The sequence below is a fragment of the Lolium perenne genome, chromosome 6, assembly GCF_019359855.2.
Source record: "Lolium perenne isolate Kyuss_39 chromosome 6, Kyuss_2.0, whole genome shotgun sequence".
In the NCBI taxonomy this organism is placed as follows: Eukaryota; Viridiplantae; Streptophyta; class Magnoliopsida; order Poales; family Poaceae; genus Lolium; species Lolium perenne.
The window spans coordinates 73869551-73887887 of NC_067249.2; the positions used below are offsets into that span (position 1 = coordinate 73869551).

Consider the following 18337-nt stretch of genomic DNA (forward strand, 5'->3'; position numbering starts at 1 on the left):
TCGAAAAATAAAATCAAACTCTGGGCTTTACATGGGCCACCCATTCTAGAAACTTATGTCACATTGCATCTTCATCCAACCCTGGGCTCTACTTGGGCTGAAATTTAACCGAGTGAAATTTCTATTGGGCCACGAACCAAGGAGCACGACGAGGCTGCTTCCGGCTTCTGACCCCACAACCAAAACGAACGGCTGAGATCTCCCGGGCGCAGGATCAGACGGGAGCACGCGGGTCTCCGTCCCGGATTACTCTGCGAGATCCGGCACGCTCTCTGCTCCGCTGTCCTGCCTCCCCGCTCTCCTCGACGCGAGATCGGGAGGAAAAAAAAACCCAAAACCCTAGCCCACGTCGCCGGCGGCGAGATGGCCGTGAACGAGGAGACCTCCGTCTACGTCGGCGGCCTGCCCTACGACGCCGACGAGGAGATGCTCCGCCTCTACTTCGAGCCCTGCGGCACCATCGTCTCCGTCAAGGTAATGAACCCCCCACCTCCGTTTTGCTCCCCGCTTCTCCTTGTTAGCCCGCCCCCTTCGAGCTGCCCGGTGCTGGGGCTGGCGTGATGGGTCGTTTGGTAGCGCGATTTTATTCCGCGTACATTCGGACGAAAAAAAAATGTATTTTGGTTTTAGGGTTTCGTTCTGCTGCCGCTGCCGCCGCCGCTTCGATGCGGAACCATGCGCCTGCCAGGTTCCGTGGTTCAGAGTGGGGCTTTTATGTATGTCTTTTTGTTTGATTACGTGCAAATGAGAGCGCATGGAGTGGTGGGATAAAGTTGATTCTGGGAGAGCTCCACTACTGGATAAGAGAGGACTTTGCCTCTCTAGAGACGAAATGGAAAGACGGATGTGCAGATGTAGTGTTTGCTCTTTTGGTGCTTAAGTCGGTGTCAATTGCGTTCCAGGTACCAGTTTCTTTTTTTTGTGGTGTTCCTATCCTAGGAGGGGGATTGCTTGGATTTCAGGTAGTATTTGATTTAATGCCTAGAAGTCTGGATTTCAGGAGTACCATTCAAGTGAATCTTTGATATCAAGGCATGGATTTCAGGACATTATGATCTAGTTTGTGAATATGCCCTTGTGGCGGGTGTAATCTTTTCGCAGGTCAAAATCATTATTAAAGCTGGTTTACAAAACTTAAAGTTTCATCTTGCCTATTTAAGTCCCATCATCATGAATGTGCACAAAATAACAATAGCAATAACTTGTAAAAGAAGCCTGATTTGGAGGTCATGATTCTGGCATCGTTATAGCTATTTTCCACATTCTCCTATTTAAACCCAAATCTTTGGGTACAACCCTTTCCTTCAAATCTCTTATGGTTGAGCCCCCGACTCTCCTTATACAGCCGACATTAAAATTTAGCTATCCACCGGAGCATTTGGAAGCATCCTTATGCCCAAACCATATCGCGCGGTGTTGCTTTTGTGCAATTGTCGTCATTATGATTTTGGTTGTTCCTTGTATGGTGACAGATTCACTATAGCATATGCATCTCGGCTAAACGTGTCTAGCTGAATTGTTTTCCTTTAGTAGGCCAACATTCTGCGCCATACAAGATCACATGCCATAAATGACTCTGATTTACTTGCTTGTTTGCTTTGAGTTGTTGGAATTTAATGATACGGTTTTCCTTGAAGTGGTTCCTTGTGATATGATCTATGGGAGATCAAGATTGTGCGTGCAATTAGATACTATCGTTTCCTGATCATTTTGTGCATTGCAAATTGCAGGTGATAAATGACCAGAGGGTCAGGGGCAAGTGTTATGGGTTTGTTACTTACACTCACCCTAAGGCTGCTCAGCGTGCTATCATGCAAATGGATGGCAAGGTATAGTTCATATATGGAACTTTGACACCTATGTTTCTTTCTCTTGTATTGAGTATTTTGTTGTTCGGAACAGCAAATAGGTAATCGTGCTGTTAGAGTAAATGAAGTGCGGACAAGAGTTGACAACCGTGAGTTTGGGCGTGATAGTTTCCGTCGCGATCCTATAAGAGATGGAAGGGATGGATACTGGGACAGAAGGGATAGGGAAAGGAGTTATGATCGTCACCGCGATAGAGATCCCTACCATGACAGGGATAGTGATAGACCTCGCGACCATGGTAGGGACAGATATGATGAGCGTGGGGGATTTGATCAAGATATGGACTATTCCATGGATCGAGATCATGAAGGAGATGAGAGGCGTGCTAGAGACCATTATCGGGGAGACCATGAACGTCCAGTGGAGACGCGTAATGTGGATTCTGATAATGACCGAGAGAAGGAAAATTCAAAAGGCTATGATAGTGAAAGAGATAAAGACAAGGAACAGCCACCAAGGAAAAGGTTCAGGTATTACTTTTTCATAGTTATGATATGTTAACAGGAACTATGTTAATATTGCTAAGTTGCTAACCATGAGCTTGTTGGGAGTGAATAAGATCATTACTTCTTAGTTATAGGAAAAAAGTTCTGTGGCCATGAGACTTACTGAAATATTAAGACCCTAGTTGAATAGCTGCAAAGTTGCAACACCTCCTTTGGGAATTACATTTCATTATCCTTCTAAATAATAAGACAATATATAGTAACTTTGAACAGTGTAGGTGGATAATATCCATACGGTACCATGCATTCGTCTTATTATGTACATTAAGTTCTTTGGATAGTGTAATTTTACATTGGCAAGCTTACAGATTGTTAGCTTACTGAAAATGTATGTTGATCTGGCTCAATGTTTAGATTGCTTTAATTTGCTTAAATGCATGCCATTAGTCAAACCATCACCATTAATAGAATCTAACAACCAGCTCTTGCACATGTGGTCTTTTATTGTTGATTTGTATTTCTGTTCGTGGTAGAGCGCAAATTAGTTTGATACCCCCTCCATTCCATAATTCTTCTCGTGGTTTTATTTTAAATTTGAACCAAAACCACAACAAGAATTATGGAACAGAGGGAGTACTTAACTAACAGTAAGTTTGCACTATGATGACCAAGAATGACAATGTACAACTCCAAATCGACGTAATGGACTTGATTATGCTGACAAGGTGTTACAAATGCTTTATGTTTATGGTATATTAATCATGAAAAACAAGTGATCTGCTTCACTAAGATAGCAATAATGGATCTGGACCCATAGTACTTGTTTTGGACAATAAAAATACTTTAGTTCTTTGATATATGAAATTTGGCAGCCCAATATAACTAAATAAATTATTAGTAAAATATTCTGCATGTTTATTTTGTTTATTATACTTGACAAGTGTGACAGTCTGAAATGTCACATGAGTTTTGACTTCTAAAATGTGATGTGCTTTCATTTGCTGGTTTCTGTTTCTGCAAAACCATAATCTTTAGGCATGCCACATGTTTAGTTGTGGAGTACTAAAGAGATCTTTTTCTGGATTAGATGTTCACTTTCATTTCTTTTCGTGCAGCCGTCCAAAAGCTCGTGATAGCAGAGAGATTTCAAGTTCCAGTGATGATCTTCATAATGATGTAAATGCATCTGTCCTTGTTCTATGCTATTTTGAATGGGTCGTCCGCAAGTTTTCGTGACTCTCGCGATCTGCTCTCAGTTGCTTGTTTTGGTAAATTCGAACATCTACCTTACCTTTGTGTGCTTGTATTAGGTAAAACACCAGCTGGACAAGGCCATTCAGATGCATGAGGATCTTGAAAATGAGGTACTCCATTTTCGTGAAGTGTATACCATCTCAAGAGAGTCAGTCTAAGCTGTAACTGTGTGAGCTAATATGAATTCGTTTCTACATAGGATCTGTTTGACAAAAAAATTCTACATTCCTTAAGTAGGAATAGACAGCCAACAAAATCCTAAGCATTAAATATGCTAGACCCTGTGTACTCAGTAAGCAAATGCCTTATATCATGTATTCAGGTTGACGCATACTAGTTGCTTACTTATGGTTGCCTTTACAACTGTTGTATTATTTGTTCACTTCAGAAATTTATCAGTCACAACAACACAGTATGAATCAATGATGATAGACCGACAATGGCATTAGCTTGACCGATATTAGGAGCTGCTTTGTTATTATTTGCACTTCATTTTAGAAAGATAAATGTCAATGCTGTTGTTTGCAGGTTTCTCAGATCAAAGATAAGGTTACAAGCAAAGAACACCACATTGCAGATTTGCAAAAGAAATCTCTGGTAATTGTTTACCTGATATTGGAATATTTATTTATGTATAACTTGCCTTATTCTCATTTGAGCTAGTGGGTGCCAAATTGTGAGGACTGTTTTAAAAAAAATTCTTAAAAAAATGCAGAAGTTAGAGGAAGATCTGGCTGCTGCACGTAAAGTTTCGTCAGAGCGACAATTGGTTGTCACAAAGGTATGTGTGCTTGTTGTGTTCACTGGTTAGCTGCTGCTTTTATGAAGATAAGCAAATCAAGCAACTGACTTCATTGCAAAATTGTACGCGTGCAGCTGTACAAATGTTTTCTTCAACTTCAGGACTTCAATGAAAGGGCCAAGAATGCTGAAAATGATCTCAAGGTTTTTTCCCCAGCATATTTGCTTGTTGTGTGATATGGTATCAGTAGTGTGTTAATAAGCTGGCTGCAGCTTTTACAGTTGCCAGTTATTACAAGCACCGATTTTCACTCTGTTCACATATATCACAGGCTCTCGTTGATTCTGCGATGGCTGAGATCGACATGGCTGAAGATGCCACGACCAAAGACGGTTCAGGGTACGAGAACGGTGTGGCCTGAAGACCTCTGTGTTTTGAGCCGGAAATACCTTGATTAATTGATGCCATCAAGACCTATCCGTCCTGAGTACCTGTCTGACTTGTGTCCGTCTGTAATGTAAGCTGCCCTTAGTATGTCAATCAGTGCAGTTATTTAAGTTTGAGAATCTCTTCGTAGGCTGGCCATAACATTCTGGTGGATGCTGTTCAGAAATTTCCCCGAAGTATTTGCGGTTTAAGCCCTTTATTTGAGCGGCAGGCTAACACTACCTAATGTGTACCAGTAGAGACAAAACCGTCTCTAACTAAAAATGATGAAGTAAAAATGGCGCTGCTAGGGTATATGTGCTCTTAGGTTTGGTGTACCCCTGATACTAGAAAACTCCGAAACATTGCTAAGTTGAGGATAGGTCGTGAATATTACCAAGAGCAGTTGACGATACTATAAGTCATAAGATTTGAATCCAGATTGAAAATACATAACTGTACATAGTTGATATAAAATGTGGATATATTCCCTCAAAACTGAAATATAAATAAACTTAGTGTTTGAAATTTTCAACAATGAGTTAAGGTTTAGGCGTGAACGGTTGCGCTTCAGTCTTGCTCTTTACCCTCCATCGACAAAGACCTTGAAGTCCATTGCAAAGCTTTCCATCCAGTATCCTCAATTACCAGAGCTGGCTATCCATCCTTGACTAATGACTAGACCTGAGACCCCGTGAACTGATCTAAGTTGGAGTACGTACTACATCCGTCCTTGCTCCTTGCTGCCGCCTTTATTGTCTTTGGCACCAGAGGCGCAAGCCCTTGTTGACTTAAACCAGTACCTGATGTCTCGGCGCGATGCTGTACTTCCTAGCAAAGGAACCAGGATGACTGACGTACTTGGCGATGACGCGGTTGTGGAGAAGAAGCGTCGCTGACTGACTGTAGTGTTGCTCCTGATTACCTAGAGATTCAGTCGTTTTAATGCTAATCAAAGTGATTATTAAGTTAAATTGCCTATTTGTAGAGGATTGGAATCACAAGAGAGATTCAGTTCTGATTTTTTGCAATCCACCACTGAAATCTGGGATTTTTTACAGTCTAAATATGACGAGTACTGAAGTACAACGTCGGATAGCAACGGTAGCTGTATTTCATAAACCGGTCAGGAACACTAGAAAGATGCTGTCCCAGCGAAAGAACAGGCTTCCCATTTTTACAAAAGAAATTTATTAATATCACGATAACAATTATACCGATCTTCTGCACCAGCGTAATATTCGAAAGACGTTCAGGATGCACACAACCAAAAGAAAAATAAAAAACAGAAGAAAAATGAAAAAGGCCCTTGTGATCTCGTAACAGCATCACACTAACCACTACCAAATATATCACCCGAAATACAAAAAGGTTTTCCAAAAAACGACACCTCTAAGAAAGAAAGTGTACAAACGATATTGTCACCCGATCACAGATCTTAGCTGGACTATTTGATTTCCACACACTAGTTGTTTCAGTGTCACAACCCAATATTTTTCCTAATATTCGATAACATTGCATGATAATAACATATGAAATGTGTATGCCATGAATGTGAATTCGAGAGCTACTGTCCACAATGCCGCCACTAATCGATGTTTCACCTACATGGCTGACTTGAGCTGCCGGGCCACACGTACGTACATAAACCCCTCGGCCCCAGCACGCCAAGTGTAAAGCCGCAAGCCGCAGATCGGCAGATGGACGGCCGCGATGAGCCCCATACCCGGGGCTGGACGGCAGCGGGCGGCCGGTCCGACAAGAGCGACCTGAAGAGGTCAAGCCGTTGTGGCGCCGGGAAGGTCAAACTGTGCACGCTGGAGACGAGACCGCCCAATAAAGAAAGAAAGCTGCGTACTAGTGTCACATGCAGGACCTAGGAGCAGTAACCATGCTATGCAATGTCGCGCCACCCTCGCTAAACCTGGATTACCGCGTTCCGATCAACCTCGCTAGCTAGCAGGCGGACGGCGCGAGGGCGCAGGTATTTATACTTCCTGCACCGGCCTCTACCTCCTCAGACACTAACGATCCAACTCTGCTTTCCTCTAACCCTCCATGAGAGCAAACAGCAAGAGCTCGAGGTAGCAGTGTTCGCAAGAGGAGATTCAATCGTACCGCAAACCAAGGAGTGAAGGAGATCAACAGGCAACAGCAAGTTACTGAAGGAGGAAGGATCACCGGCATGGAGATCGTGAGGGTGGGGAGCTCGGCGGGCGGGAGCGCGCGGCGGACGGCGTCGTCGTGGCGGGGCGCGTCGGGGAGGAGCGACGTGTTCGGGAGGTCGGCGCGGGAGGAGGACGACGAGGAGGCGCTGCGGTGGGCGGCCATCGAGAGGCTCCCGACCTACGACCGCATGCGCAAGGGCATCCTCCTCCCCGGCGCCGTCGACGACGTCGGCGGGGCCGGGCGGGAGGTGGACATCCTGGGGCTCGGGCTGAGCGAGCGGAAGAACCTCATCGAGCGGCTCATGCGCACCGCCGAGGAGGACAACGAGCGCTTCCTTCTCAAGCTCCGCGACCGGATGGAGCGGTACGATGAATGAGCTTCCTCGTCACTCCACTTCTCTTCATCCATTTATTTATGAGCACAAATGACACTGACAAACATTTCTAGTAGAGTATCAGAAACTGTTTGATGCTGCAGCGCAAAATTCTCTGTTTCTTAAAAATGTTTCCCTTTTCTTTTTTATGTTTGCAGAGTCGGCATCGACAACCCGACAATCGAGGTGCGGTTCGAGAACCTCAACATCGACGCCGAGGCCTACGTCGGCAACAGGGGCATCCCGACGTTCACCAACTTCTTCTCCAACAAGATCATCGTATGCATTTTTTTCCGTAACAACCGAAAGGTTCAGTACATGATGTCGAGTGGTTTCAGCTTCAGTTTCTGAATCTCGTGAGATTCTTTCCATCCTTCAGGACGTGTTGAGCGCTCTACGCATTGTTTCCAGCGGGAAGAGGCCCATCTCGATCATCCACGACATCAGCGGAGTCGTAAGACCCGGCAGGTGAGTGAGGAATCAAGAACTGTTCTGTTTACACGATCTCACATTTCGCCTGTAGAGTGTAGTTGTAATCATGCGGAGTTTGTTCGATCAGGATGTCATTGTTGCTTGGTCCCCCTGGGTCTGGGAAAACTAGCCTGCTCCTAGCCTTGGCAGGGAAACTGGATTCGACACTCAAGGTAGTACATCTTCACATCCTTCTTGATTCTTAGTAGTTTTTCCCTTTCCGGCAGAAATAAGATTATTCAGGGAAGATAAAGTTGTGAGCTGTAATATTGATGAATTTGAATTGCAAATGTTCAGGTGTCAGGGAGAGTGACCTACAATGGGCATGACATGGATGAGTTCGTCCCACAGAGGACATCGGCATACATCGGGCAGCACGATCTCCACATCGGCGAAATGACGGTGAGGGAGACGCTGGCCTTCTCTGCAAGATGCCAAGGAGTCGGAACCCGTTACGGTATGTTACACGCGCACTGTGAAGTGAAAAGGGTGATTATTCACATTGTGTATAGTGATTCTTATGGTAGTTTCATATTTACAGACATGCTTGCTGAACTCTCAAGAAGGGAGAAAGAAGCCAACATTAAGCCAGATCCTGATATTGATGTTTACATGAAGGTGGGGTGCATTTCATTTGTATCAAAGTCCTTGCTTATTCTGAATTAGACAAGATTACCCTTTTGAATGGAACAGAAATGAGCAAGAGTTACTCAAGTTATTTATTCTACTGCTCTGTCCAAACAGGCCATCTCTGTGGAAGGTCAAGAAAGTGTTATCACAGATTACATCCTCAAAGTGAGTGCCATATATAACATGAAAAGGAAGCCAGAGAAATGGATATACCTCTAACCATACTTGCATTTCTCGTGCAGATTTTGGGTCTGGAAATCTGCGCAGATACAATGGTTGGTGATGGCATGATCAGAGGCATCTCGGGAGGACAAAAGAAGCGTGTGACAACAGGTATGTGCGATATGCAGTTAAGGAAAGCACAAAATTGGCCTTTTGATCATGGCAGTAAAATCTGATCTCTCAAATCCTTGAATTTGCGTAGGTGAGATGCTTGTCGGGCCAGCGAAGGCACTGTTCATGGATGAAATCTCCACCGGTCTGGATAGCTCCACGACGTACCAGATCGTCAACTCCCTCAGGCAATCTGTCCACATCCTCGGCGGCACAGCATTGATCGCACTGCTTCAGCCTGCACCTGAAACGTACGAGCTCTTCGATGACATTGTTCTGCTCACTGAGGGGAAAATCGTGTACCAGGGTCCTCGAGAAAATGTTCTCGAGTTCTTTGAGGCCATGGGATTCAGATGCCCTGAGAGGAAAGGTGTTGCAGACTTCTTACAAGAAGTAAGTGAGCCACCTGAGTTCTTTGTGCTGAATCTTGGGACTAGAAACTCCATATTTGACAGTGTTCATTGTGATATCACAGGTTACATCTAGGAAGGATCAACACCAGTACTGGTGCCGAAGTAACGAGCCATATCGATACATCTCGGTCAACGATTTCACAGAGGCATTCAAAGCCTTCCATGTTGGCCGTAAGATGGGCTCGGAGCTCAGGGTGCCGTTCGACCGATCCAGGAACCATCCCGCTGCACTCACGACTTTGAAGTTTGGTGTCAGCAAGATGGAGCTTCTGAAGGCTTGCTTCTCTAGGGAGTGGTTGCTGATGAAGAGGAACTCGTTCGTTTACATCTTTAAAGTAGTCCAGGTATGCGTCTTGCTCCTTGGAAGTCCTCCTTAATCCTGAATTTCGATAGGAAAGCCTCATGAAAGTTCCATGTTTGTACCAGCTCATAATCCTTGGGACCATCGCGATGACTGTATTCCTGCGTACCAAGATGCACCGGGATAGTGTCGAAGATGGAGTGATCTTCATGGGTGCGATGTTCCTTGGCCTACTCACACATCTGTTCAATGGATTCGCGGAGCTCGCTATGAGCATTGCAAAGCTGCCCATATTCTATAAGCAGAGGGACCTGCTCTTCTATCCATCATGGGCATATGGATTGCCTACATGGGTGCTCAAGATCCCAATATCATTCTTGGAATGTGCTGTGTGGATCTGCATGACTTACTATGTTATCGGCTTCGATCCAAACATCGTAAGGTTCTTCCGCCATTACCTGTTGCTTGTACTGATCAGCCAGATGGCATCCGGTCTCTTCCGGGTTCTTGCTGCATTGGGAAGAGAGATGGTCGTTGCAGATACGTTTGGGTCATTTGCTCAGCTTATTCTTCTGATTCTCGGTGGCTACTTGATAGCTAGAGGTACGTTGAATCTCCATTCAGCGATTTTCGTGTCAATTATCAAGACTATCGTGCTGAGTTCTCTTTCTGCAGATAACATCAAGGCATGGTGGATTTGGGGCTACTGGTGCTCCCCTCTGATGTATGCCCAGAATGCTATAGCGGTGAACGAGTTCCTGGGCCATACCTGGCGGAAGGTAATGCAGTGTCTCCTAAGCTCCCGACCACTCTAATTTAGGACAGATTAACTCAAAAACAAATACCAATCTTTGCGCAGGTTGTTGATCCGACCGTGAGCACCGACACACTTGGCATACAAGTCTTGAAGGCGCGGGGCATCTTTACCGACCCAAACTGGTACTGGATCGGCGTTGGTGCCTTACTTGGATACATCATGCTCTTCAATGTACTGTTTGTTGTGTTCCTCGACTTACTTGACCGTGAGTACCTTCTTAACCGTGATTCACTGGTCCACCCATCCTAAACATCTTATGTCGGTGCTGACCTCCTTCTTGTAACTACAGCACTTGGAAAGGGTCAAAATGTTGTTTCCGAAGAGGAGCTGAGGGAGAAGCATGTGAATCGCACAGGAGAAAACATAGAGTTGCAGCTTCTTGGAACGGAAAACCGGAATTCACCTTCCAATGGTCAGTAACAATTCTTGCATAAAATGCATCAAGGAAAGCATACCATGATTGCATCCTTGTAACAAGTGTAACAAATGCAGGAAGAGGTGAAATCACTGGAGCTGACACCAGGAATAGGGGAATGGCGTTACCATTTACTGCCTTGTCAATCACCTTTGACAATATCAGATATTCTGTGGACATGCCTCAGGTAAGCATAACCAAGAAGTTCTGCCCCATGTTCAACACCAACCAGTGCGAATGCCAGATAGTGAACTGATGCACCGATCTTTGACAGGAAATGAAGGACAAAGGTATTAATGAAGACCGGCTATTGCTCCTGAAAGGTGTAAGCGGAGCTTTCAGGCCAGGAGTTCTAACAGCATTGATGGGGGTCAGTGGGGCGGGTAAGACAACTTTGATGGATGTGTTGGCGGGACGGAAAACTGGCGGCTACATTGAAGGAGACATCAGCATCTCTGGTTACTCAAAGAACCAGGAAACTTTTGCCCGGATTGCTGGTTACTGTGAGCAAAATGATATCCACTCTCCACATGTCACTGTTTATGAATCCCTCGTGTACTCAGCATGGCTTCGACTGTCCCCCGATGTAGACTCGGAGGCAAGAAAAGTAAGTTGAATGAACTTTATTCTGCTAATTGAGAAGCACTAACTCATTGCAAATTTCTCATTGCAACTGATCACAGGAGTACTGAAGTGATTAACTTCATGATTGCAGATGTTTGTGGAACAAGTCATGGAACTCGTCGAGCTGACATCACTGAGGGGAGCCTTGGTCGGACTGCCAGGAGTGAATGGTTTATCCACAGAACAGCGTAAAAGGCTCACCATTGCTGTTGAGCTTGTTGCTAATCCATCCATCATATTCATGGACGAACCAACTTCTGGACTAGACGCAAGGGCAGCTGCAATCGTGATGAGGGCGGTCAGAAACACGGTTGACACAGGAAGAACAGTTGTCTGCACCATCCATCAGCCAAGCATTGACATCTTTGAAGCCTTTGATGAGGTAAGTTGCAGCCAGGATGGCAAAATCATAAGCTGTAGAAGATTGGATGTCTCTCATATGAGCACTCACATGTTATTATTGAACTTGAACAGCTATTTCTGATGAAACGGGGAGGTGAAGAAATATATGTTGGACCCTTGGGACACAACTCATGCCATCTGATCAGTTACTTTGAGGTGAGCCTCAGTACTAACCTACTAAATAGAACACCCAGATTCCAACTTATGGCATGCGTGATAACTTTGTTTGGTGCTCCAAATGCAGGGAATACAAGGAGTGAAGAAAATCAAGGATGGTTACAACCCTGCAACTTGGATGCTAGAAGTGACTACCCTATCTCAAGAAGATGCCCTGGGGGTCAACTTCGCCGAAGTATACATGAATTCTGACCTATACCGGTATGTTCAGTCCCAGAATGATGTTTCAGCTTTTTCAATACTTCTCTCCCATTTCACTGATTCAAATGTATCATGGCAGGAGGAACAAAGCTCTGATCAGTGAACTAAGCACACCTCCTCCTGGATCGACGGACCTGTGCTTCCCAAACCAGTACGCACAGTCCTTCTTCACACAATGTATTGCTTGCCTGTGGAAGCAGCACAAGTCATACTGGAGAAATCCATCATACACTGCGACTAGAATATTCTTCACGATGGTTATTGCCCTCATCTTCGGCACTATCTTCCTGAACCTAGGCAAGAAAGTGTAAGTACCATTGTTAAAGCTCCAACTAAGACCCTGATCCATTATGCCATAATGAGAAACAGAAACTAATTTGTACTTTATCTTTCCTTTCAGAGATAAGAGACAGGACCTGTTCAACTCTCTGGGTTCCATGTATGCAGCAGTCATTTTCATTGGAATTCAGAATGGACAATGCGTTCAACCGATTGTAGACGTCGAAAGGACAGTCTTCTACCGAGAAAAGGCTGCCGGGATGTACTCTGCTCTACCCTATGCTTTTGCACAGGTAATAGTCGCCACAACATTTTAATATAAAAGATTGCAGGTTTCTTCCTCCAATTCATGTCTAAGTTCCAACCATGTTAACCATTCAACAGGTTTTCATTGAGATCCCACATGTCTTCCTTCAGACCCTTGTGTATGGTCTGATTGTCTACAGCTTGATTGGTTTAGACTGGGCATTTATGAAATTCTTTTGGTACATGTTCTTCATGTTCTTCACCTTCCTGTACTTCACGTTTTATGGCATGATGGCAGTCGCCATGACACCAAACAGTGACATTGCTGCCATAGTTGCAACTGCATTCTATGCAGTATGGAATATCTTTGCTGGCTTCCTTGTCCCCCGACCAGTAAGTGTCCACGACTAGTTCATTTCTACTATGAAACAGACTCTACATTTCCTCCATACCACCAATGCTAAATTATATGGCTGGCTTGCAGAGGATACCAATATGGTGGAGATGGTACTCCTGGGCATGTCCGGTGGCATGGACTCTGTACGGACTTGTCGCTTCACAGTATGGAGATATAGCAGATGTTAGGCTGGAGGATGGAGAAGCGGTGGATGCTTTCATCAACAGATTCTTTGGATTCAGGCACGATTACGTAGGTTTTATGGCTATTGGTGTTGTAGGCTTCACCGTTCTCTTTGCTTTTGTCTTTGCCTTCTCCATCAAAGTCTTTAACTTCCAAAGAAGATGATAGAAGCCGCCTCAAAACAGAGTCAGCTTTGCTTCAGCTTGCTGCAAAGTGATGGCATTCCGGCATGGGCGAAAGTAAATGAGGAGACAATATACTGATCAGTATAAGTAGTTTCACTCTTAGGAAGCTAACAGTTTTCTTAGGTCAGTTAGTTCAATTTTGTACAGTCTGTAATTAACAGAAAAGGGGCCATTGTAATTTGTAATCATGTAAAATAATACAATGATGAATATTTTCAGAAAGATTGTCTATATTTGGTTCAATTGCTACCTCGAAAAAAGGTTGACGATTGATTATCATGCGCAAGAAGACGGCATGCCTCATATAATGTCAAGAACATAGTGGGAGACTCGACAAATTTCCTTCGAAAACTAGCTTTGGAAACTGATATGATCTTCAATTCTGTTATCTCAACAAATAATATGGCGCAAAGCCTTTTTTTTGTTTCTTCTTTACCTGGAGCTAATTTTCTCAGCAAACATCAAATTGTGTGGCCATAGAAAATAAATTAAAACTGTAGTATATGTTAGACATTATTAGCCTTAAGCTAATCAACGTAAGAATCTAATCTCGAATAAAACACCAACTTAAGTTTAGAATTTTTGTGTACCTGAGATGGCCAGCGATAACCTTCTCTGCCTGTTCGTTGCAGGCATGCTGAAAAGGTTTGAGAAGAAGATGACCAGGGGCAACAGCTTGGTGAGGTGGAGATGTCCTGAACACCGCCGGCACAGCCCTCCCAGTAAGAAGAAAACCGGGTTTATTTTGCCACGCTGGAAACACCGGGTGCTTAGGGGAGAGAACGAGTGCCTAGTTTGGCTTCGATGCTTGATTTTTTCGAATTAAAGACATAGTCCCCGATTTCATTAATGGAAAATGAAACCAGATAAACAACCACGTTTGAAGTTCCAACCTCCCAGAAATTCACCCACAGAGCACCTACCGGATTAACAAACTTCAGAACCTTTGCTTCTCAGGGGATAGAAAACAGACCTTCTACTACAAACTCCTTTTCCAACTTCCAGGAACATTACAAAACAGGTACCCAAAGACCAAATACATAACCCAACTCTATTCCAAGACAGAACATCAAGCTTGGCCTAGTGTCTACTTTTTTGTTATTCCTACCATTACTCTTTCATCTCAAGTTTTATCATCTCTTCTCTTTTCTTTTTCTCGTCATTTAACCTTCAAGTCTAAACACCATCGGCGCCCATCCCTTCTTTTTACTGAAGATTTCAGCTGCCACACGCAGCAGCGTCTTGTCCTCTGTGTTGCAAGCCGCGTCGACCTCGGATCTGAAGAACAGCCCACGAGTCCATCCAGTGAGCGGTTAGAGCAATAACACTAGTCAGATCATAAGGAAAGACATTCTTAAAGCAAGCAACATTTCTAGTTTTCCATAAAGCCCATAAAACCGCAGTAACACTAGTTGCTACTAGGCCTCTCATACTAGGAGGGAACTTGAGAACCCAGCTAATAATATCGGTAACCGACTTAAACTCTGTCCTCATATCTAGAGCACATTGTACAACCCCCAGGCATATCTAGCCATCGAGCATCTTCGATGCTTGATGGGGTGCCAAAGAAAATAACAGCTACGTTTTAAAGACATGTGCTTCCCTTGTGCTCGCATTTCTTCCTCCATAGAATAATATGGAGTTCTCCCGCTAGATGCATGTGTGGGCTCAGAACTCATGTCTTATAGTTCTTGCTTTCGTGACGCTCCCTGCGTCCCATGGTGTCGTTGGTCGTTCGCAGATAGCCGAAACTTGCTCTATGCCTTGGCGCAGCACAGCAGCCGTACGCGCCCTCCGCCGGCGAGATCCGTCGCCACTGAACTAGATGGAATTGCCGAGGTGCCTAGCTAGTTAAACAAGGTCTGAATGACATTTTTCTTTAAGTTTGTGGATTGCTACAGATTGAAAGGCACGGTGCTTCAGCTGAGTGCTAACGAGACAGACTTCCCTTTATCAATTTGTTACTCCCTCTGATCCATAGTACTTCCCTTTATACTACTTCTCTCAATTTATTACCTGAGATCAGTTACAAAAGTAGTATAAGCCAATGCATCAAAAAATAAATGGTAAGTACTACTGAACCAGTTACTTCCAGGTCCACTAATCCACCAGATTTTCTACATTTTAGATGACAGAAGATCTCGATTAATCGCGGGAGGTTGTCGTTCTCACCTTGCCTGCCGCCAAACGATCCCGGCGCCGGCGGTGGTCGATCCAGTGTCCCCCGCCGCCGAGTCGACATCCAATAGCTTGCTCCTTCAGATTCTACATTTTTTCGTCATGGCTAGCAATAGCATTCTCCCGCGAGGATCCCACCCCACCCCAGCCCATCTGCCTACTTTCCCCCTCTCTCTCCATTAATTTTCCGCATCGGACCATCCCTGAGCTCCCTCCTCTCCCGCGAGGATCCAGGCTTCTCTGCCCCCTCGGCCGACAACGAGGTAGGGAATGACGGACCTCTGACCTCTCCACGGCTGCACCCAACCACCACTCCTCATCGCTTCACTCTGTCCACAGACGACGAGGGACGGACAACGCGGAAGACTTCATCCGGTTTGGTCCGGTTTTTCTTTAGTAGTCAACGTACTGTAAGAGCATTCCCACTCGTTGGCGCTCCCCACGCCCAAATCCGACGAAATTTTCGTCCGGATTGGAGGAAGATTTGGTCTGGGGGAAAGAAGTCCACATAACCCCCCTAAGTATTGTGTTTGGGATGCTAACCCCCCCTAACTATTAACTGGGACAAATGACCTCCGTAAGTATGCAATACCAGGCAAATTGCCCCCATACTGGATTTGGCTGTTTTGCAGGTGGTTTTAGTCCACCTGTACAAGTGGTTTCAGCCAGCCGGCGCTTGTCTGGTGACTGGTCGCACTGCACCGAGCCGCTCGCCGGCTCCTCTTCGCTTCGCTCCTCTCTCCGGCAGAAATTCCTCTCCTGCACACATCGCCGCTCTGTTATTCTCGTCCCTCCGCTGCAACGGTAAACCACTGCGCCACATTCGATCTCGCGGGAATGCGACTGGGAATCAGAAAGTTTGCATCCGCCGCGGCCGTCCCCGATTCAGCGAGATTGGAGCTCATCCCCGTTTCGTCCCCGACGGGAGAGGAATCAGAGAGGTGAGAGCTCCTCCCCAATTCGTCCCGGCGGTACGCGTCAAGGGCTACCTGGCCATCTTCTTCAGCTGCCGGATCGATGGCTAACAACACACGCACACACGAGCTGACTAACTCAGTTGAGATCCTGACTAAATGCACGCACGTCATGCACGCACTGCATGGATATCTGGATGCGGTGGACTCAGTGCGGTGGACTTGGTCTGTGCTTATCTGAAGCTTGAGCTTCAGTTATCTTCGGTCTAACAACCAGCTCCCGTGGAAGTCACGCATAGTGACCAGCGCACGGCCACCCCGACCGGCAGCAGACTAGCGGCTTCGTCATGCACCGAACCCGCATCGTGGCCGATGACAGCCTCGCCAGCCAGTCGTCGACGGTGAAGACCTTTCTTGGGCGGCCGTCGCTCTGAACCTCGATTGAGCACCAACGCATCTGATCTGAGAGATCGCTTCTCTGTGGTGGCCAGCGCTTGTTTGTCGGCGCCAAGGTCTCGGGCTGCAAGGCGAAGTCACCTAGCGATGATGCACATACTCAATCTGGTGCAGGCAGTCTCGTGGGCGACGCCAGTGCCTCTCCAGCTTCCTGCCGTCGGACAGACGGTCACCTGGCGATTGAGCAGAGCGGCGCGCTATGGGAGGGAGGAGTGGCGCGGGAACTCGACCAGTCTAAGCCACCCTCGAATCATCAATTTCTGCCGCCAATCATCGGATCTCGTCGACAACAGCCAAGATCACGAGAGATTCAACCGGACCAGAATCCGCTTGGCTAAAACCACTTGTACACGTAGACTAAAACCACCTGCAAAACAACCAAATCCGGTATGGGGGGTAATTTGACTGGTATTGCATACTTAGGGGGGTTATTTGTCCTAGTTAATAGTTAGGGGGGGGGGTTAACATCCCAAACACAATACTTAGGGGGGTTATATGGACTTCTTTCGGTCTGGGGAGCGCCGAAGTTCCAGCCGTCCCCCGGCAAGAAACCCCCAACCTCGACCATTTGACATATTTCAAATAAATTTAACATAAAATTTAACAAGTTCGGCGACCAAGAGTACGAAAATTGCTGAAACAAATTCGGCGATAATCAGTACAATGTTTAACAAGTGCTGAAACAAATGAAGCACACAATTTCACAATTTTTCAAACAAATTAAGACAGACTAGTTGGCGTCGGCGTTGGCGTTGCCTCAGAGCCTCCATATGTGCTCCACCAGATCATCTTGCAGCAGCTGATGCATTGTAGAGTCTCGAATCTCCTAGCGCATAGCAATGAAGGCGGCCCATGATGGAGGCACCTGGTGATTAGGCTGTGCAAGAGGACTCTCTCTCTCATATGGTGCTTCTTGCTCAGCCAGAGGAACCGGATGCTTTCGCTCATTTTCAATAATCATATTGTGTAAGCACACACAGCAGTTCATCACCTCCCACATCTGATCTTTGGACCAAGTCATAGCGGGGAACCGGACGACAGCAAATCACTGCTGGAGGACACCAAATGCACGCTCGACGTCTTTTCGGCAAGCTTCTTGTTTCTTGACAAACTTGCAAAGTTTGGGGGTGCTAGGGTTCGAGATAGTCTTCACAAATGTTGCCCACTTTGGATAGATACCGTCTGCAAGGTAGTATCCTTTGTTGTAGTGCCGACCATTGATCACATAGTCCACCGGGGGAGCATGACCCTCAACAAGCTTGGAAAAGACCGGGGAGCAGTTTAGGACGTTGATGTCATTGTTGGATCCAGGCATACCAAAAAAAGAGTGCCAAATCCAGAGATCATGGGTAGCCACTGCTTCAAGTATCACAGTGCAGCCTTTTTTGTGACCCTTGTACATTCCCTGTCACGCAAACGGACAGTTCTTCCATTGC

The 18337-nt window shown here is 45.7% G+C and overlaps 2 protein-coding genes and 1 long non-coding RNA gene across 8 annotated transcripts; 2 read left to right on the forward strand and 1 right to left on the reverse strand.

The window, feature by feature from the left end:
* The first annotated feature begins 255 nt into the window (after positions 1-255).
* Positions 256-4979, forward strand: LOC127307691 (uncharacterized). 2 transcript variants are annotated; one of them, XM_051338444.2, is made up of 9 exons: positions 256-474; positions 1731-1829; positions 1903-2333; positions 3431-3491; positions 3626-3679; positions 4098-4166; positions 4285-4350; positions 4446-4514; positions 4643-4979. In XM_051338444.2, exons 1-9 carry the CDS (start codon positions 364-366, stop codon positions 4730-4732), a joined length of 1050 nt encoding a protein of 349 aa, XP_051194404.1. In that variant the 5' UTR covers positions 256-363; the 3' UTR covers positions 4733-4979. The 2 variants fall into 2 exon arrangements, with proteins under 2 accessions (XP_051194404.1, XP_051194403.1); XM_051338443.1 differs by having other exon boundaries at positions 258-474; positions 1903-2339.
* A 1749-nt stretch (positions 4980-6728) lies between these two features.
* LOC127307690 (ABC transporter G family member 39) lies at positions 6729-13575 on the forward strand. Of its 2 annotated transcripts, XM_051338442.2 has the most exons (23): positions 6732-7269; positions 7438-7558; positions 7659-7747; positions 7839-7923; positions 8048-8207; positions 8292-8368; positions 8495-8545; positions 8623-8713; positions 8805-9106; positions 9189-9470; positions 9553-10030; positions 10103-10206; positions 10287-10449; positions 10534-10656; positions 10737-10846; positions 10934-11266; positions 11375-11665; positions 11758-11841; positions 11930-12063; positions 12143-12370; positions 12464-12635; positions 12727-12981; positions 13073-13575. In XM_051338442.2, the coding sequence occupies exons 1-23, from the start codon at positions 6923-6925 to the stop codon at positions 13331-13333; spliced, it is 4341 nt and encodes a 1446-aa protein (XP_051194402.1). In that variant the 5' UTR covers positions 6732-6922; the 3' UTR covers positions 13334-13575. The 2 variants fall into 2 exon arrangements, with proteins under 2 accessions (XP_071677971.1, XP_051194402.1); XM_071821870.1 differs by having other exon boundaries at positions 6729-7269; positions 9553-10206.
* LOC127307692 (uncharacterized) lies at positions 7553-16012 on the reverse strand. 4 transcript variants are annotated; one of them, XR_011746945.1, is made up of 6 exons: positions 15526-16012; positions 13944-14631; positions 12480-13374; positions 8594-12350; positions 8069-8501; positions 7553-7966 (listed from the first exon to the last, which is right to left on the reverse strand). It is a non-coding gene; the product is annotated as an uncharacterized lncRNA (long non-coding RNA). The 4 variants fall into 4 exon arrangements; XR_011746944.1 differs by having other exon boundaries at positions 8594-13374; XR_007855759.2 differs by having other exon boundaries at positions 8069-8174; positions 8594-13374; positions 15526-16010.
* Positions 16013-18337: the final 2325 nt, after the last annotated feature.